The sequence below is a fragment of the Eutrigla gurnardus genome, assembly GCF_963514095.1.
Source record: "Eutrigla gurnardus genome assembly, chromosome: 21".
NCBI lineage: Eukaryota > Metazoa > Chordata > Actinopteri > Perciformes > Triglidae > Eutrigla > Eutrigla gurnardus.
In genome coordinates this window covers 17158081-17176869 of record NC_139932.1, presented here as the reverse complement: position 1 = coordinate 17176869, position 18789 = coordinate 17158081, and the positions used below count along the sequence as shown (strand labels likewise).

The 18789-nt window shown below is 43.8% G+C and overlaps 4 protein-coding genes across 5 annotated transcripts in view; 2 read left to right on the top strand and 2 right to left on the bottom strand.

Annotated features, from left to right (window-relative positions):
• The first annotated feature begins 248 nt into the window (after positions 1-248).
• Positions 249-9331, top strand: gys2 (glycogen synthase 2). The gene is made up of 16 exons (XM_084038583.1): positions 249-515; positions 2612-2793; positions 3420-3611; positions 3691-3876; positions 4365-4509; positions 4723-4840; positions 4913-5033; positions 5171-5277; positions 5686-5745; positions 5819-5897; positions 6851-6964; positions 7169-7295; positions 7375-7470; positions 7690-7853; positions 8117-8197; positions 8793-9331. Exons 1-16 carry the CDS (start codon positions 392-394, stop codon positions 8988-8990), a joined length of 2094 nt encoding a protein of 697 aa, XP_083894709.1. The 5' UTR covers positions 249-391; the 3' UTR covers positions 8991-9331.
• Positions 9332-10193: 862 nt separating this feature from the next.
• spx (spexin hormone) lies at positions 10194-13495 on the bottom strand. The gene is given in 7 exon segments (XM_084039171.1): positions 10194-10341; positions 10343-10377; positions 12228-12314; positions 12396-12458; positions 12693-12753; positions 13210-13293; positions 13361-13495. Coding segments are annotated over 7 exon segments (357 nt in total). The 5' UTR covers positions 13367-13495; the 3' UTR covers positions 10194-10320.
• LOC311032404 (rho GTPase-activating protein 45-like) lies at positions 11096-16276 on the top strand. Its single transcript, XM_084039162.1, has 5 exons — positions 11096-11197; positions 11278-11333; positions 13104-13258; positions 15652-15755; positions 15833-16276. Exons 1-5 carry the CDS (start codon positions 11111-11113, stop codon positions 16022-16024), a joined length of 594 nt encoding a protein of 197 aa, XP_083895288.1. The 5' UTR covers positions 11096-11110; the 3' UTR covers positions 16025-16276.
• A 2239-nt stretch (positions 16277-18515) lies between these two features.
• The window catches only part of golt1ba (golgi transport 1Ba), a 4559-nt gene continuing 4285 nt past the window's right edge, over positions 18516-18789 (bottom strand). For both annotated transcript variants that reach the window (XM_084039167.1, XM_084039166.1), the window contains one exon: positions 18516-18789. This exon is cut by the window's right edge and continues 267 nt beyond it. The gene's annotated coding sequence lies outside the window, so the exon portion shown is untranslated.

Genomic DNA, 18789 nt, shown 5'->3' with positions numbered 1-18789 from the left:
GAGTAACAAGCCTGTTTTAATGATAAAGTAGAATGTTTTGTTTTTACATGTCGGGAGGAAAAGTGAAAAATGTTGTCAGATAAATATATACTCAAGCAAAGTACAGATACTTGATAATTGTACTTTAGTAGTATTTGTACTTCCCACCGCTGGTTTTCTGTGTATAAATAAGCCTGCTTTCGTTGGTCTGCGTTTCGGTCACATGGAGTTCAAACCTCGTTGACCTGGAAGGTAAACGTCCTGCCGGCTGGAGGTCGGCCTTCGTGGGCGGAGTGGAAGCTCTCACCAGTCCCTTTCATCTGGTCTAGGAGGACCAGCTGAGCCCAGGAGCCTCCAACTGCAGGCCTGTTGTTTGAAGGATTTGCTGGTTTCTAACCCCCGGCCGTCCGAGATGCCGCTGTCCCGCTCCCTGTCCATGACGTCGCTGAGCGGCGTGCTGCCGGCCTGGGAGGACGACGAGCTCCCCGTGGACGACCTGCTGCTCTTCGAGGTGGCCTGGGAGGTCACCAACAAAGGTCAGATCGCTCTCCTTCCACAGGATTCAACAATTAGGTTGTATTTGTACGTGTTCATCTCCAGTATTTCAATGTGGTTTAGTAATGAAACCAAAATCAGCCGTAATTAAGTGACGTTAATTCACTAAGCTGCAACGTGAATTGAGTTTGAAAGGTGTTTTGTCGTGAATTACATTTGCTTTCAATGTATCGCAAATTAGTTTTCAAACAAGTCTGCAGCAGTCAACAAACACAGGACTTTCACCCAGGAGACCGATGTTAGCGTCCAGTTCAAATCACGTACTTTCACTGCCCCAAGGAACCGCGTTTTTTTGGTTTTGTTTCAATTTGAATGTTTTTTTTTTTTTACTAAACTTCAAGTAGATTTGTTGCCTGAACCTAGAATGTTGTGGTTTGTTCGATAATCACGTGTTTCAAACTGTTCTAAAGTGACCGTTCGGTCAGGAAAGCTGGTAAAGTCATGTTGTTGATGGGGCTGCTTCATAAGCAATACGTTAAATACATCCTCCTAAATATCACGAATAACAAAAGTCTTAAAAACGGCCTCTTCACCCCTTAAAGAGCAAATATTGAAGAGCAGTGATCACTGTTCCCTGAACAGTTAAACATTAAACGGGAGATAAGAAGAACCGCTCTTACTTTGGCGGAATACTTTTACTTTTTTATACTTGATGCTGACATGTGGAAATCATTAAATCAAAGGCACAAACGTGGAAAAACATCTGACAAAACTGGATGAAAATGGTGTGTTTGTCGACCTGTCGACGTTAACCTTGACAGAGACGCTGACGTACTGCTGAGGATAAGGAGGTCGCGACCTCTGCCTCTTGTGTTTCTATGTGTAACATTGGATTTGGGTGGAAATGTAACCTAAATCAACGTTTGCATGTCAGTCAATGTACACCTTTCCGTTATTTTCTGTGTCAAGACTTTCAAACTGTAGTTGGAGTATCGTCCGTGACTCCAGCACGTTTTGTTCTCTCGTCACAACACTTGGGGACACGTGGTCTTGATCACCGGCCTCCTGGTTGAATGTCCTGTATTGTTGGACCTCAGCCAGTAGTCAGTAGTCTTTGTCAATATTTAATATTACGTCACTAGCTGGACACGACATAGTCACATGGATGTGTTTGAGTTGTGTGTTCACAATGAAAAAGGATCATATATATTATATATTTTATAAGCAGTCGCTTTGGACAAAAGCGTCTGCTAAATGACCTAAATGTAAATGTAAATATATTTGATATAATATTTATATTTCATATTTGTTCTGTAAATTATATATATTTATATATTTTGTTTTATATATATATATTTCTTTTTAATATATATAATATGTATATGTTTGTTCTGTAAATTAGATGGAACTAGATAACCTGGTACACCTTGCCTGTACTTGTAGTGAAGGTGAAGGTGAAGGTTGGCGGAGTGATATGACGATGAGACGCATCACGTGATCCGTCAACGTTCACTTTTAAAATGCAGCGGTAAAGTAGATCTGTAAACACGGTGTCCCGGTGCTCTCGGTCTTTGCCCCCAAACCCCGAAAATGGTGTCACGTTATTAGCTACACGTTTCAAGTTAACGCCAAACGTAGCTAGCGTTACGCAGGTGTACTTTTTTTGGCCGAGTTTTACCGGGAATTAACGAGCTAACTAACTGCGTTACGACGGCGCTTTTTTTCCTCCGTCCTAGCTCCTCCTACAAGCTAACGGCTAAGCTAACGGCTAAGCTAACGGCTAAGCTAACGGCTAAGCTAACGGCTAAGCTAGCGACTTAGCTCGCGACCGAGTCCGTCGAAGCGGCGGAATAAAACGGACTCTGAGGGCACATTTAATCATCAAGATGACACCCAAGGACAACATACGGGTGTGGACATTTATTTTTCCGTGGATTTTCACGCCGTGTCGTGAACCTGTCTGTCTGCGTGGGACGAACAGCGGAAGCATCGTTCACTACGGCCTCAGATGGCGCGGCTAGCTCACCAGGGGGCTAACTAATAGCTAACTAGCCAGTCGCTATATGAGTAAACATGACATTCCCAGACTAGAGACACTTCAGCTTAATCTCTTCCATGTTTAAATGTGAACCTGCAGTTGGAGGAATCTACACGGTGATCCAGACGAAAGCCAAGATCACGGTGGACGAATGGGGGGAGAACTACTACATGATGGGGCCCTACTTCGAACACAACTTCAAGACCCAGGTGGAGGGCTGCGAGCCGCCGAACCCCGCCATCAGGAAGGCCATGGACGCCCTGATCTCCAACGGCTGCCAGGTGGGGGAGTTACCCGGTACCAGCACTGTACACACCGGCTATGTTGGATGTGATGTTGTTCTTTCCTCCAGTAGAATCTTACATGTCAAACTCATACAAATATCACTTATTATAGACAGAGCTCAGGTGCTTGAAATCCTTGTAAACACTTGAATTTTAGTGTGGTGTGAAAAGTGCCTGGATGTAGAATAAAGGTCTGTGTTGTATGTGATGACATCTATGATAGAACAGAGGAAAGAAGATCTCCATATCTGAGGGACTGAAAACAGCATTTTCTGACATTTCTTTATGAAAAATGACTTTTGATGATGAACAGATGATGAAAATAGTTGGTGATTATATTTCTGTGGATCTGTTAGTGGAATTAGTTTTCCTTTCATTTGTGGTCCTTCTGTAAAAAGCTGTCTCCAAACATCATGTTGGTTGTTTAGAGGACAATAACATCTCATTTAATGTGATGAACAAGTGACATAATAAGTAGACTGAATACTGACCATTGGATTGATACAAATATGGAGTTTACCACAGCTGGAAGGTGCTGGAAAAGCATGGAAATGCACCTTGAAATGCTTGAAAAGTGCTTGAATTTGACTTCACTTGAATTTGACACACTGTCGACGTTGCAGGTTCATTTTGGCCGCTGGCTGATCGAGGGAAGCCCCTTCGTCATCCTGTTTGACATCAGCTCTGCTGCCTGGAACCTGGACCGCTGGAAGGGGGACCTGTGGGAGACCTGCAAGATAGGCCTGCCCTACCACGACCGAGAGGCCAATGACGCGCTCATCCTGGGCTCCCTGATCACCTGGTTCTTCAAAGAGGTCAGCTGGCGTTCACCCCACTGCTCAGCCAACCTATTTGGCTATGAGACTGAGGGCGATGCATCTTTTTGTTTTCCAGTTAACAGACCAGCTGGGAGACAAGCCCAACGTCATCGGCCATTTCCATGAGTGGCAGGCGGGTCCAGGCATTATTCTGTCTCGCTCCCGCAAGATTCCCATAGCGACAGTCTTCACAACGCACGCCACCCTGCTGGGCCGATATCTCTGCGCTGGGAATGCCGACTTTTACAACAACCTGGACAAGGTGAGAGGCCAGGACTACTTCTGGTTGCTGGCAGCTCTGATTGGTTGACACTTGATGCAAACACGTGAACTATTCTGAACTTGAACTTGAGTCCCATCAGACCCATTTTCCCAGCCTTTTAGAGCATCATGAGTGATGCTGAGTCGTGTGTGGACTGTTCTGCGTGGGGTTTGTAATTGGCATCCTGAAGGTCAGCGTGGAGCTAAAGGTCACTCACTGGCTGAGGATTGACAGACAAGGTTGTCGGTAACAGGAAGTCCAGAGGAATCCTATCAATCAAAATGAATGGTTTAATTCATGATGTTTCAACAAACGGTTTCATGTGGCATTGTAGCTGTATCTCTGGCTGGGCGTTGCTCTTCACTGCCTCTACAGCCTCTAGAGTGCAGTTACTCCTTAATCTGAACTCAACAACCTGTAAAAGTAGCTGTTCTTACTTTCAGCAGTTGGACACGTTTGTGTGAACTCACTCCTGCTCTGCTTTGCAGTTCAACGTGGACAAGGAGGCGGGCGAGAGGCAGATCTACCACCGGTACTGCCTGGAGCGAGCGGCCGTCCACTGTGCTCACGTCTTCACCACCGTGTCCCAGATCACCGCCGTGGAAGCCAGCCACATGCTGCACAGGACGCCAGGTGGGGAAGCCTTTCACTGTCGCACTCGTCTGAGGTCATGGCCCGACTGTGAGGAGCGTTCCCGTGTCCCACGATCGATTCATCCAGACATTTCCAAGCCTTTATGAACACATAAGTCTATATTTGATATCTAACATGTATATTTAGGCCCTCTGTTTCACTCTGTAATACTAAAGCTAACTAAAGCTCCTTTGTGCTGCGTTGACGTCACAGACGTCGTGACCCCGAACGGGCTGAACGTGAAGAAGTTCTCGGCCATGCACGAGTTTCAGAACCTGCACTCCACCAGCAAGGCCCGCATCCAGGAGTTCGTCCGAGGACACTTCTACGGGTGGGTGGACTTCTTTATTTGACACGTCGTCAAACAATCAGCTTCTTGATTGAATTCTTCTCCCTCTGACAGTCATCTGGACTTCAACCTGGAGAAAACCCTCTTCTTCTTCATCGCCGGACGCTACGAGTTTTCCAACAAGGGAGCCGATATTTTCCTGGAGTCTCTGTCCAGACTCAACTACTTACTGCGGGTGAAGTCCTTCCCCTGTGTGCATTAAATATGTGACATGCACATATGTACCAAAAAGAATATACATTATAAGTGAGTGTATATTCCCGTCCACATCCCTAATTGATCCTATTTTCTGACCCTTTTCTTTCCTCGCAGGTCCACAGGAACGACATGACGGTGGTGGTTTTCTTCATCATGCCGGCGAAAACCAACAACTTCAACGTGGAGTCGCTGAAGGGACAGGCAGTCCGCAAGCAGCTCTGGTACGTGTTCACATCAGCACTTTCCTTTGAAGTGGACCATGAATCCAGTGTTTCCCACACATTGACAAGACTATGACGCACCGCCATAATGATTTTATCAAGGCAAATGGACTTCACTAGCGGCTCTGATGATAGGCCTAAACAGGAGCGCTTATTATAAGGGGAAACCCTCGCGGCTGGTTTGGTTCATCAACGTTCTGTTTCCCCCGTCGTCAAAATAGAATTAAAATATGAATCTGTCAACGGTTATTTTAATCATTACAAAGTACAGTTATACACGGCACTACACATGTTATTGGCCAGGTTAATAAGGAACACTACGTTTCTTTGGCACATGAATGTTTAGTTTAGCAGTGCTGGTGAAGGTCGTGACCTTAACCGGCATATAAAGTGTGTTTGACCTTCCAGGGACACGGCTCACGCGGTGAAGGAGAAGTTTGGCAAGAAGCTGTACGATGCTCTGTTAAAGTAAGTAAATCCCTCCGGCTCCTCCACCTCTACAGCAGCTCTGCTCTCTGTGACGCCTCTGTTTGCTCCTCAGAGGGCAGATCCCCGACATGGACTCCATCCTGGATCGAGACGACTTCACCATCATGAAGAGAGCCATCTACGCCACGCAGGTACCGGAGCGTCCCTCTGTTAACGTGGACCAGGACTGGTCTGCAGACCCCCTAGGACCAGTTACTACTCACCCATTAATGTTTGTTTTAAACTTCACTTTTCTCTGCATGTTGAATTGGATACAGCTCGTATAGAAATGTCACATTTTTGCATTTTCAGTAAACTTGCAGTGACCAACATTCCTGTTTGCTGTATTATTAGTTCTCAAGTTTAAATAATACTATTGAGAATTCCAACAACTTTATTTATACAGCAGCACCTTTAAAAAGTGTTTTTTTGCAGACAAACATAATAACAGACAAAAACTAAGGTCAAATTTAAACAGGAAACAGAACTAGATATGAAACAATAAAAACAAATCAATACATTAAATACCGATAAAGAGAAAATGCAATGGAAAAAAATCCATAAATAAACAAGTGCAGCAGTAAAAAGACTTCCTGTGATGAAACCCAACGAGGCGTTACTGGTCGTGATGTGAGGCAGTAATTGGATATCGTTTGGTTTAGATAATGGCTGCACTGATCAATACTTCTCAGAATCAAAGGTTACTAGCTGCAGACCACTGATCCAAACACTCATTTGTGTGTGTGTGTGTGTGTGTGTGTGTGTGTGTGTGTGTGTACATTTACATTGTTTATTCAGCTGACATGAAACCAGCCTGAACACACACTATTGATCCGTCCAGGGGGGTTTGCGGTGAACTTAAGCATGTTTCAGTCTTTAATCCTGTATTGATGTGATTCGTTAATTAAGTAACGTTATTTTCCCTGAAGGACATTGATTTTAAATCAGGACATTATTCAGGAGCAGCGCGTGACGTCTGACCACATGTTCCTGTCGTCTTCACGACTGGATTAATTTCATCTCAACTTCAAACTGACCTTCTGATGATCTAAATATCAAATGTAATATGAAATGAAATCACAGTGACGTGTCGTGTGTCCTGCAGAGACAAAGCCTCCCCCCGGTGACCACCCACAACGTGCTGGACGACGCCACGGATCCCATCCTCTCCAACATCCGACGCATCGGCCTCTTCAACTCCCGCAACGACCGCGTCAAGGTGAGCAGCGACGCCTCCTTCCTGTTTCCATCGTTCCTTAGTTTAACATGATGGAACCATAACACATACAGTAAGTACACCTGTTAACCCTGCAGGGATCTGTGAATATCTGCAGCACAGTTTTACATCATACCATCGATGAAACCTTCCAGACCTCATGTTCCTCCTCCTGTTCCTCCTCCTGCTCCTCCTGCTCCTCCTCAGATTATCTTCCACCCTGAGTTCCTGTCCTCCACCAGTCCTCTGCTGCCGATGGACTACGAGGAGTTTGCTCGCGGCTGCAACCTCGGCGTCTTCCCCTCCTACTATGAGCCGTGGGGATACACACCAGGTAACCTCACACACACCTGCACAGACGTGTGAACACGCCGTCGGCCGTCTGACGCCAAAACACCGCGTTGTTTCTGCAGGCGAATGTACCGTCATGGGGATCCCCAGTGTCACCACCAACCTGTCGGGGTTCGGCTGCTTCATGGAGGAGCACGTATCAGACCCTGCTGCCTACGGTGAGGACACACACACACACACACACACACACAGATACACACACACACACACAGATACACACACACACACAGGCTGAGGCTAAGTCCCGCCCCTTCCGGTGGACCTGGAGATAATGAGACGTATTATATGATGCTTCACACAGCTTTAACAGCTTTACACCTATAATAACGTATGTATATACAGACCTTTAATAGCTGAATCCCATCTGTCTCTGTCAGGTATCTACATCGTGGACCGGCGGACCCGGTCCCCCGAGGAGTCCTGTAACCAGCTGACCCAGTTCATGTTCAGCTTCTGCCAGCAGTCTCTGCGGCAGCGCGTCATCCAGCGCAACCGGACGGAGAGGCTGTCGGACCTGCTGGACTGGAGATACCTGGGACGGGTCTGTGTCTGCCACGTAAACCAGAACTGAGCTGCATGTTAGGTTTGAAACGGAGCTGTAGTCAACACAACCTGCTGTGAGATGAGGTAGACGAGTTGAGGAAGTGTCCTTCCGTGGGTTTCCTCCTGCTCCTAACCCATTTCCTTTTTAATGCTGCAGTTTGTGAAAAGCCTTTTCATCTCCAAACAACGGAGAAAACATTAAAACAGAAGAACAGATGTGGTCCAGTTGTTGATGTGAATCTGCTGATTTCTCATTTGCAGTTCTACGTTCACGCCCGTCACATGGCACTCAACAGAGCTTTCCCAGACCAGTTCAAGATGGACCCCATGGCCCCGCTGAAGGTGAGGAACCGAACTACACTAAGAGTTATAGTACCAATAACACATTTCTATTATACAAACCATACCTGAAGCTGCTTCACATTGAAGGGAAAGACACGTAAAGTGCAACATTAAAACTAAGCAAATTACACAAATGAACCATGAAGATTTAATTAAACTTTACAAGCCACCCGAGTTTAAAAGTAAATACAATTAGAGACATTTAAAAGGTAAACATGTTATTCAAGGAATAACGTTTTGCATTTGTTTGTGAATTACAGTTCAAACTGAGATCTTTTATTCTTCCTCTAACTGCACACACATGTTCACAAGAATCCCTGCCATGTACCGACCGATGCTCACAGTGGACACTTTGGGATTTAAACCCTCATTTCATAACATTAGGATGAATGGCAAGGCATCATGGTGTTGTCGATGGCTGTAGAGACTCCATCTGATGCACAAGGTTCAGGTTCAATACACATTTTAATCTTAAAGACTTAGAGTTGAGTTTGTAATTTACATACAGAGTTATAATGATGGGGGTGAAAATAAAGGAAAATAAAATGCATTGAATATATTTGCGATCCTCCCTGATTTGCCTTTGTCTCCACAGACGGAGGGTTTCCGTTACCCCCGGCCTTACTCGGTGCCCCCCTCTCCCTCTGCCTCCGTCCACTCCACCCCCCACCACAGCGACGAGGAGGACGATGACGAGGAGGCCTACGATGAAGACGAGGAGGCCGAGAGGGACCGACTGAACATCAAGGCTCCCTTTGTGCTGGGTGCCGGGCCAGAGGGCAGGACGGAGTAACCCGGGGGGTCCGGAGACGACACACAGGTTTACAGTCACTCACAGTGTAGAGGATGAAGTTAAAATATTGATGGTACTTCTCCAGAAACCCAGACTCCTGTTCTGAAGCTCCTTTTTAAATTGTTCCCCAAGGCTCCATACTTGGCCCACTGTAGTTTTCAATATACACGCTTCCTCTCAGTCAGGTTATACAGAGCAATGATGTTGTCTTCGGTTGACCCTTCACTAAGTCCCACCCTTAGCCCAGACTGGCCAATCATAGCATGACCAGCTGCGACCAGGGTCAGACGAGTACCCGGCTCTGGTCCGTAGACCCGTGTAACACTTTCAGATGTTCTTCCTTTTTTAAGGCTGGTTTTGTGGATTTTGGAGCTAGTGAACGTTAGTGATACTTGAAACCTCGGAAGGAGATGTACGTTTCTACTTAAAAAAGCCTGTGGAGCTAACATTAGCAGCCTAGGTTAGCACATCATTAACCAGCATTAGCACTTTCATGCTAAGCTAGCTCCCGGAGATATACTGAATGTCTTTTAAGGATTGTAATGGTGAATAAAGACCCACCAGCTTCACAGGAACAGTGTTGTTCTTTTATTTAATGATCTTGTTGTCGATGGTTCACTTTTACACTTTAGCTTCTATCGTTTTATTTTTAACCCTTTTGACATCCTGGATTCATCTGAGCTAGCTCTTCTGTCTGCTTCCCTCACATCGCTTTTTCATTTTTGGCCTTATTAGATAATATTTCTTCAGGGAGTGCAGTGACAGTGGTAGTGCTGCTGACAGGTTGATGGAGGACTAGCTGGGGGGGCAGGACTAAGCCACGGATCAATGCAGATGCCAGACAGTTATGTGTTCTAATTTTAGCAGTGTAACTAATCTTCTTGTCTGTCTTAATGGCAAAAAAAATCTATTTCATAAGTTCCAACTCTTTATTGCTCAGTTATCTCTGGGTCGAATAATCATTTTTAAGTATGTACATAATCAATGTTCCTGTAATCAACTCTGATGTTGACTGATGAGTTCAGCTGTGTGGACGTGGTTGTCTGCATATTATTTAGGTATTTACACGTGTAACATAAATATCAAATAGATGCTAAAAACCAGCGTATCTCTCTTTGACGATGTCCTTAATTACCATATCAAAAGAAAAACCTTCAATACTTTGTCAAGGAAGTAAAATAAAAATCAAAAAAGAACTCAGACAATCGCAGACCGATAGTGCTAATAATCCAAACTCTTTTTATTAAAACATCACATTTCAAACAGTCAGAATTTATATTTACAAAACCGCCGTTCTTCTTTCTGGCACAGAAACAAAAACTCCGGTGATTCAGAAGTATTCTCTCTTCCACCTCCTGGAAATACACCTCGTCTGGGTTTTCATCGGCTGGAGAGAGACGAGACGTTTAGTCTGGAAATCATATATTTATATAGAAAATATACGGTTTGAGTCCATGAGCACAAGACAGGATCGTTCATCTGAAGGTTCTTAAAGGAGTCATCACCTGGAAATCGCAATTTCTCTTGTTAAAACATGCATATCTGTGTTTGACCTCAGTTGAAACTTGCCTGAAAGGCTGGAGTTTGAAAGTGGCGCCGTTTTTTCGCTTCTGCTCTTTTTCCGAACAGGAATAGCACACAAGGGTGTGCATTCCTAAAGCACGAGATTTTGATTCTGCGCCTTCGGTGACGTCACCGTGGCGGCTACTTGCATAAGCCCACCCCTCTTTCACCACCCAACCCCCCCCCCGTCCGCTACCTGAAATCGCCGAAGCGCCGCCATTATGTTTTGGAGTCTGCATGCAGGCAAGCCCCCCCGGCTCTGTCCTTCCTGCGGCGAATCAACGCGCGCCTCATTACATATTATACAATGCACATCCGGACCAGTCAAAACCTCGCGCGTAATCTCGCGTGATAAAATCGCGGTACGAAAAAGGGTCAGAACAAGCTCAATGTTTGATTAAAATTTTTTTTTTTTTTTCTAATAAGTTTTACGAATTGATCCAAAGCGATCCAAGGGGGGCTGGATACGTATAAAACCAGGTGATGACTCCTTTAAAAGTTTGTGTTTTAGATTTTTGACTGCTTAGTTTTCACCCCAGTTTCCTTGAACCTCGTCAATGAAAGACCTTGAAAGTTTTGGAAAGAACCTTACATTCCATGTGGAGTGTACGTCCAGCTTCTTCAACGGTTGTTCAGAGAGCATGGTAAGAACCGAACCCTGTTGTTTTACAGCTCCAGTTTAATGAGCTCTCTAACATCTCTGTAAACTCTTCTGTCTCTCCAGCTGTCTATAAGGAGTGGACCAGCACCCGATCTGGATCTGGATCCATGTGGATTCTGGTGTGAAGCTGCTCACAAAGTTAGCTTCAAGATTCAAGATTGAACATTACAGCTAAGTGTTAAAGTCATCTTAGTAGCTAACTAGCATTGGTAGCGTGTTAGCGACCTGTCAATCAGCAGGTAAGCCCCGCCCCCTAAAGCATCCCCTGCTTTCTGGTCTGGTGGACTCTAAATGGACCATAATGTACTAAATGAACATCATGCTGGATTGAAGAAGACTTGAAACTAGAGATTGAGACCATAAACTCATGTTTACAATGTTTACTGAGATAATACATCAAGAGAGAAGTAGGACCATTTTCTCATAGACTTCTATACAACCAGAGAGGAGTCGCCCCCTGGTGGCCAGCAGAGAGAAGTAGGACCATTTTCTCATAGACTTCTATACAACCAGAGAGGAGTCGCCCCCTGGTGGCCAGCAGAGAGAAGTAGGACCATTTTCTCATAGACTTCTATACAACCAGAGAGGAGTCGCCCCCTGGTGGCCAGCAGAGAGAAGTAGGACCATTTTCTCATAGACTTCTATACAACCAGAGAGGAGTCGCCCCCTGGTGGCCAGCAGAGAGAAGTAGGACCATTTTCTCATAGACTTCTATACAACCAGAGAGGAGTCGCCCCCTGGTGGCCAGCAGAGAGAAGTAGGACCATTTTCTCATAGACTTCTATACAACCAGAGAGGAGTCGCCCCCTGGTGGCCAGCAGAGAGAATGGAGCTTTAAAGCAATATAGGCTTAATTTCCTGCTCATCAGTTCTTGAAATAGTCACAAAGTTTTAAATCTATGGATCCTTGTCCATTTTTTTTAGTGTCCTTCATCTCGAAGTTCTAACTGATTTATTTCAGTTTGGAAGTATCGAACATGCGTGTCGTAGCTGATGTCCGACGGCGCTCTCACCTCCTTCTCTGGCCTGCTGCAGGAAGTTGAGCAGGACGGTGGCGGCCTGGTCCACGCTCAGCTTCTCTGTGTTCTGACTGCGAGTCTCTGACAGGAAACAAACACACGATGCTGATTATCTCTCAGTGCCGAACGAAGAGAAGGCTCACGGAAACGCTCGTCTGGTACCTAAGTGCAACGTGTCGTAGACGTCTCCTTCCTTCCGGTCCTCCGAGATGAACCGTCGTCCCTCTGAGGGAAAAGAAAAAGATCATCCATCAGTCAGACGTCTCGGTGTGGACACCCAGAGTCTTCTCAAAATAAAACCCTTGTTTATGAAATAACAGCAGATATGGTCGTAAACATATTTGACTGAAATCAAATAGAAAAGATTATAATATAGTGCCATGATTGCATGTATGTCATAGTGAACAGTTTGGGTCTCCATGGCGACAGCCGTGGTGGGGTCGGTAGGTGAATACGTACGGGTGCCCTTCAGGTACAGCATCGCCTGCGGGGTCCAGTTCCTCCGTTGGAAGGACTGACTCTTCAACGAAGAAACAAAAAAAAACATGTTATTTATTACAAGAAAAAATTCAAGATTTTTTTTTATATCGCAAGTTTGTGAGTTTTTTTCCTCGGAAATCAGATTTTTTTTTTTTTTTTTTTTGTAAATTTACGAGGTTTTTTTCTGGGTATATTCCCCCCTCCCCCACCTCCTTTTTTAATAATGAATATATTATTTTAACCACATGGTACATTTGTTAAACCGTTGCAAACCGTGTGGCATCAATGAAACGTAGAAATACAACCGTAAATGATAAAGAATAGAAGCATTGGACCAAAGTTTAACATTCAGCTGCTTTTCTAACTCTAAGTCTTCTTTTGTTTCTCCAGCAGGATGAAGTCATCCTCACGGCGAGTCCCGTACGGCGAGCTGGCATCGTGTCCGATGTTGTGTCCGATCCCTACAGGGCGACGGCGAGGAAAGAGGCGGCCTTACCTTGGGGGCGCTCCACGCCTGCGAGACCAGCGAGACCAGCAGCAGCAGGGTGAGTAGATACGTGAACGCCACGGTCCTCGAACCCTGCAGAGCAACAATCACATGAGATGAACCGCTTCATTGAGGTCCGGCTCCGTGGCGTGGTGCTTACCTTCATGGTGAGACGGGAGTCCTAGCGGAGAGGCTGAGGAGTCTGAGGTTGGATACCTGCTGGCCTTGTATTTATGAGCTCCTGGTCTGGGCGGGGAACCCGGTCCCGCTCCTTCATGATGCCAGCAGCCATAGGTCACGCCAATTTGTTGTTGCATCGATCCGCCCGCTTTCATTGGGAGGCCGGTGCAAAACGCTTGTGAATTAAAACCGCTGCCGTCAGCACTTTTCAGGTCCGCCGCGTAGTTTTTCAACATTGCGCCGCGTGGGCGCTGCGGGGGCTGTTACCGTGCCGACGCGGTGTCGCCCCCGCGTGAGTGATCGCTGCCCCTCCGCGGGAGTATCGACATGTTTGCACCTTGTTCACCGGAGCAGAACGCCGAGAGATGAGAGCCGGCTTTTTATGAATCAAAAGGCCACGCTTCCAATTATGAATGTAATTATCCGGAGGGAGACTGGGAGCACTGGATCTTCCTGTCAGGGTGTCAGACGGCTCCAGTTAAAACCATTAACTGTCGGGAGACGACGAGGCTGGGAGGATGAACGAGTCCGAGGCAAGATTCTCCTCAAATTTATTAGACTGTCACACAAAAGCTGCATCTCTTTATCAGGAAATATATTCACAACTTAATTTACTTGCTATTCGTATAGCACCTTTCAACAAGGCAATGCAAAGTGCTTTTCATTTAATATTAAAACAAGCAAATAAAAAAAATTAAAACAAGCAAATAAAATATAAAATGATAAAAAAACATTAAAAAAAACAAGAATAACAAAGGAATTAATATTCTGGATTGTTTTCGTTGAGGAGGTGTAAAATATTTTGGTATATACATCATATAAGAACTCCTGTGATCCTGGTTGTTGTTGTGTGAGATCATGGTTGTTGTCGTTGTTGCAGTGGATAGATCGGAAACATAGGAGAGAGAGAAGGGGTGTGACATGCAGGAAAGGACCTCCGGCCAGGATTCGAACCGGGGTCAGCTGCATATGTACATTCGTACATGGCATGCGCTCTAACCACTCCGCGCCACATCTTGACTGCTTTATCCACTATCTCATTCCTTCACTACCCACAGCTTCTGACCAGAGGTGAGGGTTGGGACAGATTGACTGGTAAATTGACAACAAAATTGACAAAAAGTCAGTCGACAAAAATGTATTAAAAAAATATATATTTAAAAAAAAAAAGTCATAAAATCACTCATATCACTTGTTGCGCCAAGTCTGAGTGTAGTAAGTCTAAAACAGACGTAAAAAGCCATGGTCAAACTTTTGAAAAAAAAAGTCATACTATAGCATGTCGGCAAAAAAAGTGAAAAATCATAAAATTCATAAAATGTTTTAAAAATGATTTAAAAGTCATAACATATGCTTGTATAATGTGTGTCAATCAAAGTCTGAGTGTCGTGAGTCCAAAATAAGCATAAAAAGCCATGGTCAAATTTTTCAGGGGGAAAAAAAGTCATACTATAGCATGTCGAAAATTCATTAAAAGTCAGTCAGAATAGCTTGCAAGGGCTGGCTGGTGGTGCAGTGGTAAGGGCCCATGTACAGAGGCTTAACGTCTTCGACACGGAGGTCGAGAGTTCGAATCCAGCCCAGGACGTATTTCCAGCATAATGTCCCTCTCATATGTCCTCACTATAATAAAAGGCTTGACAGGCTGAAAAAAATATTTCGGGGGAAAAAAAGTCATACTATAGCATGTCGAAAAAAAAGTGAAAAATCGACAAAATTCATAAAATGATGTAAAAATGATTTAAAAGTCATAACATATGCTTGTATATCACGTGTCAATCAAAGTCTGAGTGTAGTGAGTCCAAAATAAGCATGAAAAGCCATGGTCAAAAATTAATTAAATAAAAAAAATTAAAACAAGCAAATAAAATAATAAAAAAAACAAAACCAGCAAATGAAAAAAATAATTAAATAAAAACAAGAATAACAAAGGAATTAATATTCTGGATTGTTTTCGTTGAGTAGGTGTAAAATATTTTGGGATATACATCATTTAAGAACTCCTCTTTGTGCAGGAAGGAATAATAAACATATTATGTGCAATATTACCATTGTGTTATGGTTGTTGTTGTTGTGTGATCCTGGTTGTTGTTGTTGTGTGATCCTGGTTGTTGTTGTGTGACCCTGATTGTTGTTGTGTGATCCTGGTTGTTGTTGTGTGATCCTGGTTGTTGTTGTTGTTGTGTGATCCTGGTTGTTGTTGTTGTTGTGTGATCCTGGTTGTTGTTGTTGTTGTTGTGTGATCCTGGTTGTTGTCGTTTCCTGTCTCAGACGTGGAGAGCAGTCTGAGGATCACCAGATGTAAACAGATGATGGAAAGTCTCCCTGAACATCTTCTCATGGTCACAAAGTTCCTGCTGGGTTTCCTCCACACGGTGAGTCGCTTTCATCCTTCATTCCAGCATCATCTAGTTCTCCATATCTAATCACTTATTGATCGCTGACCCCTCAGGTGTCCCGGGAGAGCCTGGTCAACAAGATGAGCTCCTCTAATCTGGCCTGTGTGTTCGGGGTGAACCTGGTCTGGCCTCGCCACGGTTCCATCTCGCTGTCCGACCTGACGCCCATCAACATCTTCACCGAGATCCTCATCCAACACTTCGTCTCCGTGTTCGGCTGCCCACCTGCCCAGGTGAAGCCCTGAGCCGTGGGCTCTGTATCCTCATCTAGAGTCTCAGGTTCCTGCTCCCCAGAGGACCACTCTTCACATTGTGCACACTACTTTGGACCTTTCCCCTCTAGCGCCACCACCAGTCGGCCCATGAGAAGTACATGGACGTGCACTACAGTGATCTACTGTTTTCAGTCATTTAAATTATGATAGATTTATTTTTTTAAACTCTGTAACTTCTGGCTAACGTTGTTTATTATTTTGAACGTAACAGAATGTGTGTTTTATTTTGCCTTAATCACTGTTTTGGTTTATGTTCTGAAATCTTGATTTGCCTTTGATGTTGAAATGTTTTCAATAAACGTCAAACATCTTCTTAACACCTTTTACTTGTGTTGTTCTTCCACTAAAACTAGAGGCATTTTTAAAATCTTGGTAGTTTGCCAAAGACTACCAAAAAAAAAAAACAATTCTTAGTGGTTGGTTGGTGGTTCTGGTAGTTTGTTCAAAGTTGGTTGGTGGTTTTTGGTAGTTTGTTCATAATTTGTTGGTGGTTCTGGTAGTTTGTTCGTAGTTTGTTGGTGGTTCTGGTAGTTTGTTCGTAGTTTGTTGGTGGTTCTGGTAGTTTGTTCGTAGTTTGTTGGTGGTTCTGGTAGTTTGTTCGTATTTTGTTGGTGGTTCTGGTAGTTTGTTCGTAGTTTGTTGGTGGTTTTGGTAGTTTGTTGGTGGTTCTGGTAGTTTGTTCGTATTTTGTTGGTGGTTCTGGTAGTTTGTTCGTAGTTTGTTGGTGGCTCTTGTAGTTTTTTGGTAGTTTGTTCGTAGTTTGTTGGTGGCTCTTGTAGTTTTTTGGTAGTTTGTTCGTAGTTTGTTGGTGGCTCTTGTAGTTTTTTGGTGGTTTTGGTAGTTTGCTGGTAGTTTATTGCTCTCTACGAAAACAATTACCAACAAACTACGAGACATCTTGGCAGCTTTTTTTTTTTTTTTTTTTTTAACTTTTTTGAGGCATAAACACTTTTATTAGTAGTGGATAGATCAGAAAAATAGGAGAGAGAGAAGGGGTGTGACATGCAGGAAAGGACCTCCGGCCAGGATTTGAACCAGGGTCAGCTGCATATGTACGTTCGTACATGGCATGCGCTCTAACCACTCCGCGCCACATCTTGACTGCTTTTGTCCACGATCTCATTCCTTCACTACCCACAGCTCCTGACCAGAGGTGTGGGTTGGGACATAGATTGACTGGTAAATTGACAACTTTGAAATTTAAAAAAAGTCAGTCGACAAAAATTCATAAAAAATGTAAAAAATATTAAAAAGTCATAAAAATTGCTTGCATTGTTTGTTAAGCCAAGTCTGAGTATAGTGAGTCTAAAACAATCATAAAAAGTCATGGTCAAATTTTTCATATAAAAAAGAAATGTCATACATGCATGCATGTCGAAAATTCACAAAAATGGCAACTGACAAAATTCATAAAAAAATCATAAAAAATTATTAAAAAAGCAGTCGTATCGCTTGTTGTGCGAAGTCTAGGTGTAGTGAGTATAAACCAGTCATAAAAAGCCATGGTCAAAATTTTTAGAGAAAAAAAAAAGTCATAATATGTTGAAAAAAAAAATGAAAAATCGACAAAATTCATAAAATGTTGTAAAAATGTATATCGCATGTCAATCAAAGTCTGAGTGTCGTGAGTCCAAAATAAGCATAAAAAGCCATGGTCACATTTTTCAGGGGGAAAAAAAAAGTCATACTATAGCATGTCGAAAATTCACCGTAAAAATCATACTTGGTAAAAAAAAAAAAAAAAAAGGGCATAGAATAGTATGTCAGAGAAAAGTTATGAAAAAAGTCATAGTACCATAAATAAACTTACAAATGCAGTCCAACATGAAGGAAACCAAAGAGCTCAGGAAGACTTAGCAAGTTTTACAGGAACGAACCGACAACCAGAGAAAACACCTGGACAGGAATCAAGACACAGGTGAGACACAGGTGAGAGAGAGAGAGAGAGAGAGAGAGAGACACACACACACACACACACACACACACACACACACACACACACACACACACACACACACACACACACACACACACACTTTGTTAGAAAGCATCTTGTAGTTTTTGAAATGTTCTTCAAAAACCTCTGTTAGCCTTGAACAGTCATTCTCTCTGCTGGCCACCAGGTGGCGACTCCTCTCTGGTTGTATAGAGGGGATGCTTTAGGGGGCGGGGCTTACCTGCTGATTGACAGGTCCAATGCAGTTTCACACCAGAAGTTGAAATGATTCACCAACAAAAGCACTTTTTTTTTCAATTTCATTGTCATTTTAAAGTCAAACCATGATGTTTTTTTTTTTTTTTTACTAAACAATCACAGCTTCGGAGCAATTAAATTACGTGTTTTTAAACCGCAACCGTTTCCGAGTGCAGTTGAGTTGTACGGAAATTGCAATTTTTTTTCCCTAGGAGACACAGTTGTCGTCGTCCCGAAATCAACTCTCCATACAAATTAAAGCATTGATCATTTTAAAAAAACTATTTATAGTACTCAGTAGACCAAACAAACAGAACATGTAACAAAAAGGGGAAATATTACAAGAGCAACACATCTTCAAACTGCTTTTTGCGGGCCAAAAAAAAACTGTCTCAGAATATCTGCCAATAGACGAAACGCCGGACTTAAAAGTCCAAATAAAGTCAAAGCACAGAGACGTGGGCAGGCGGCCGGTCCACTTGCCCTCCTTGTGGGGGGGTGGTTCGTTCCACGGGGCAGTACAGTCACAGTCGAGGGAGTC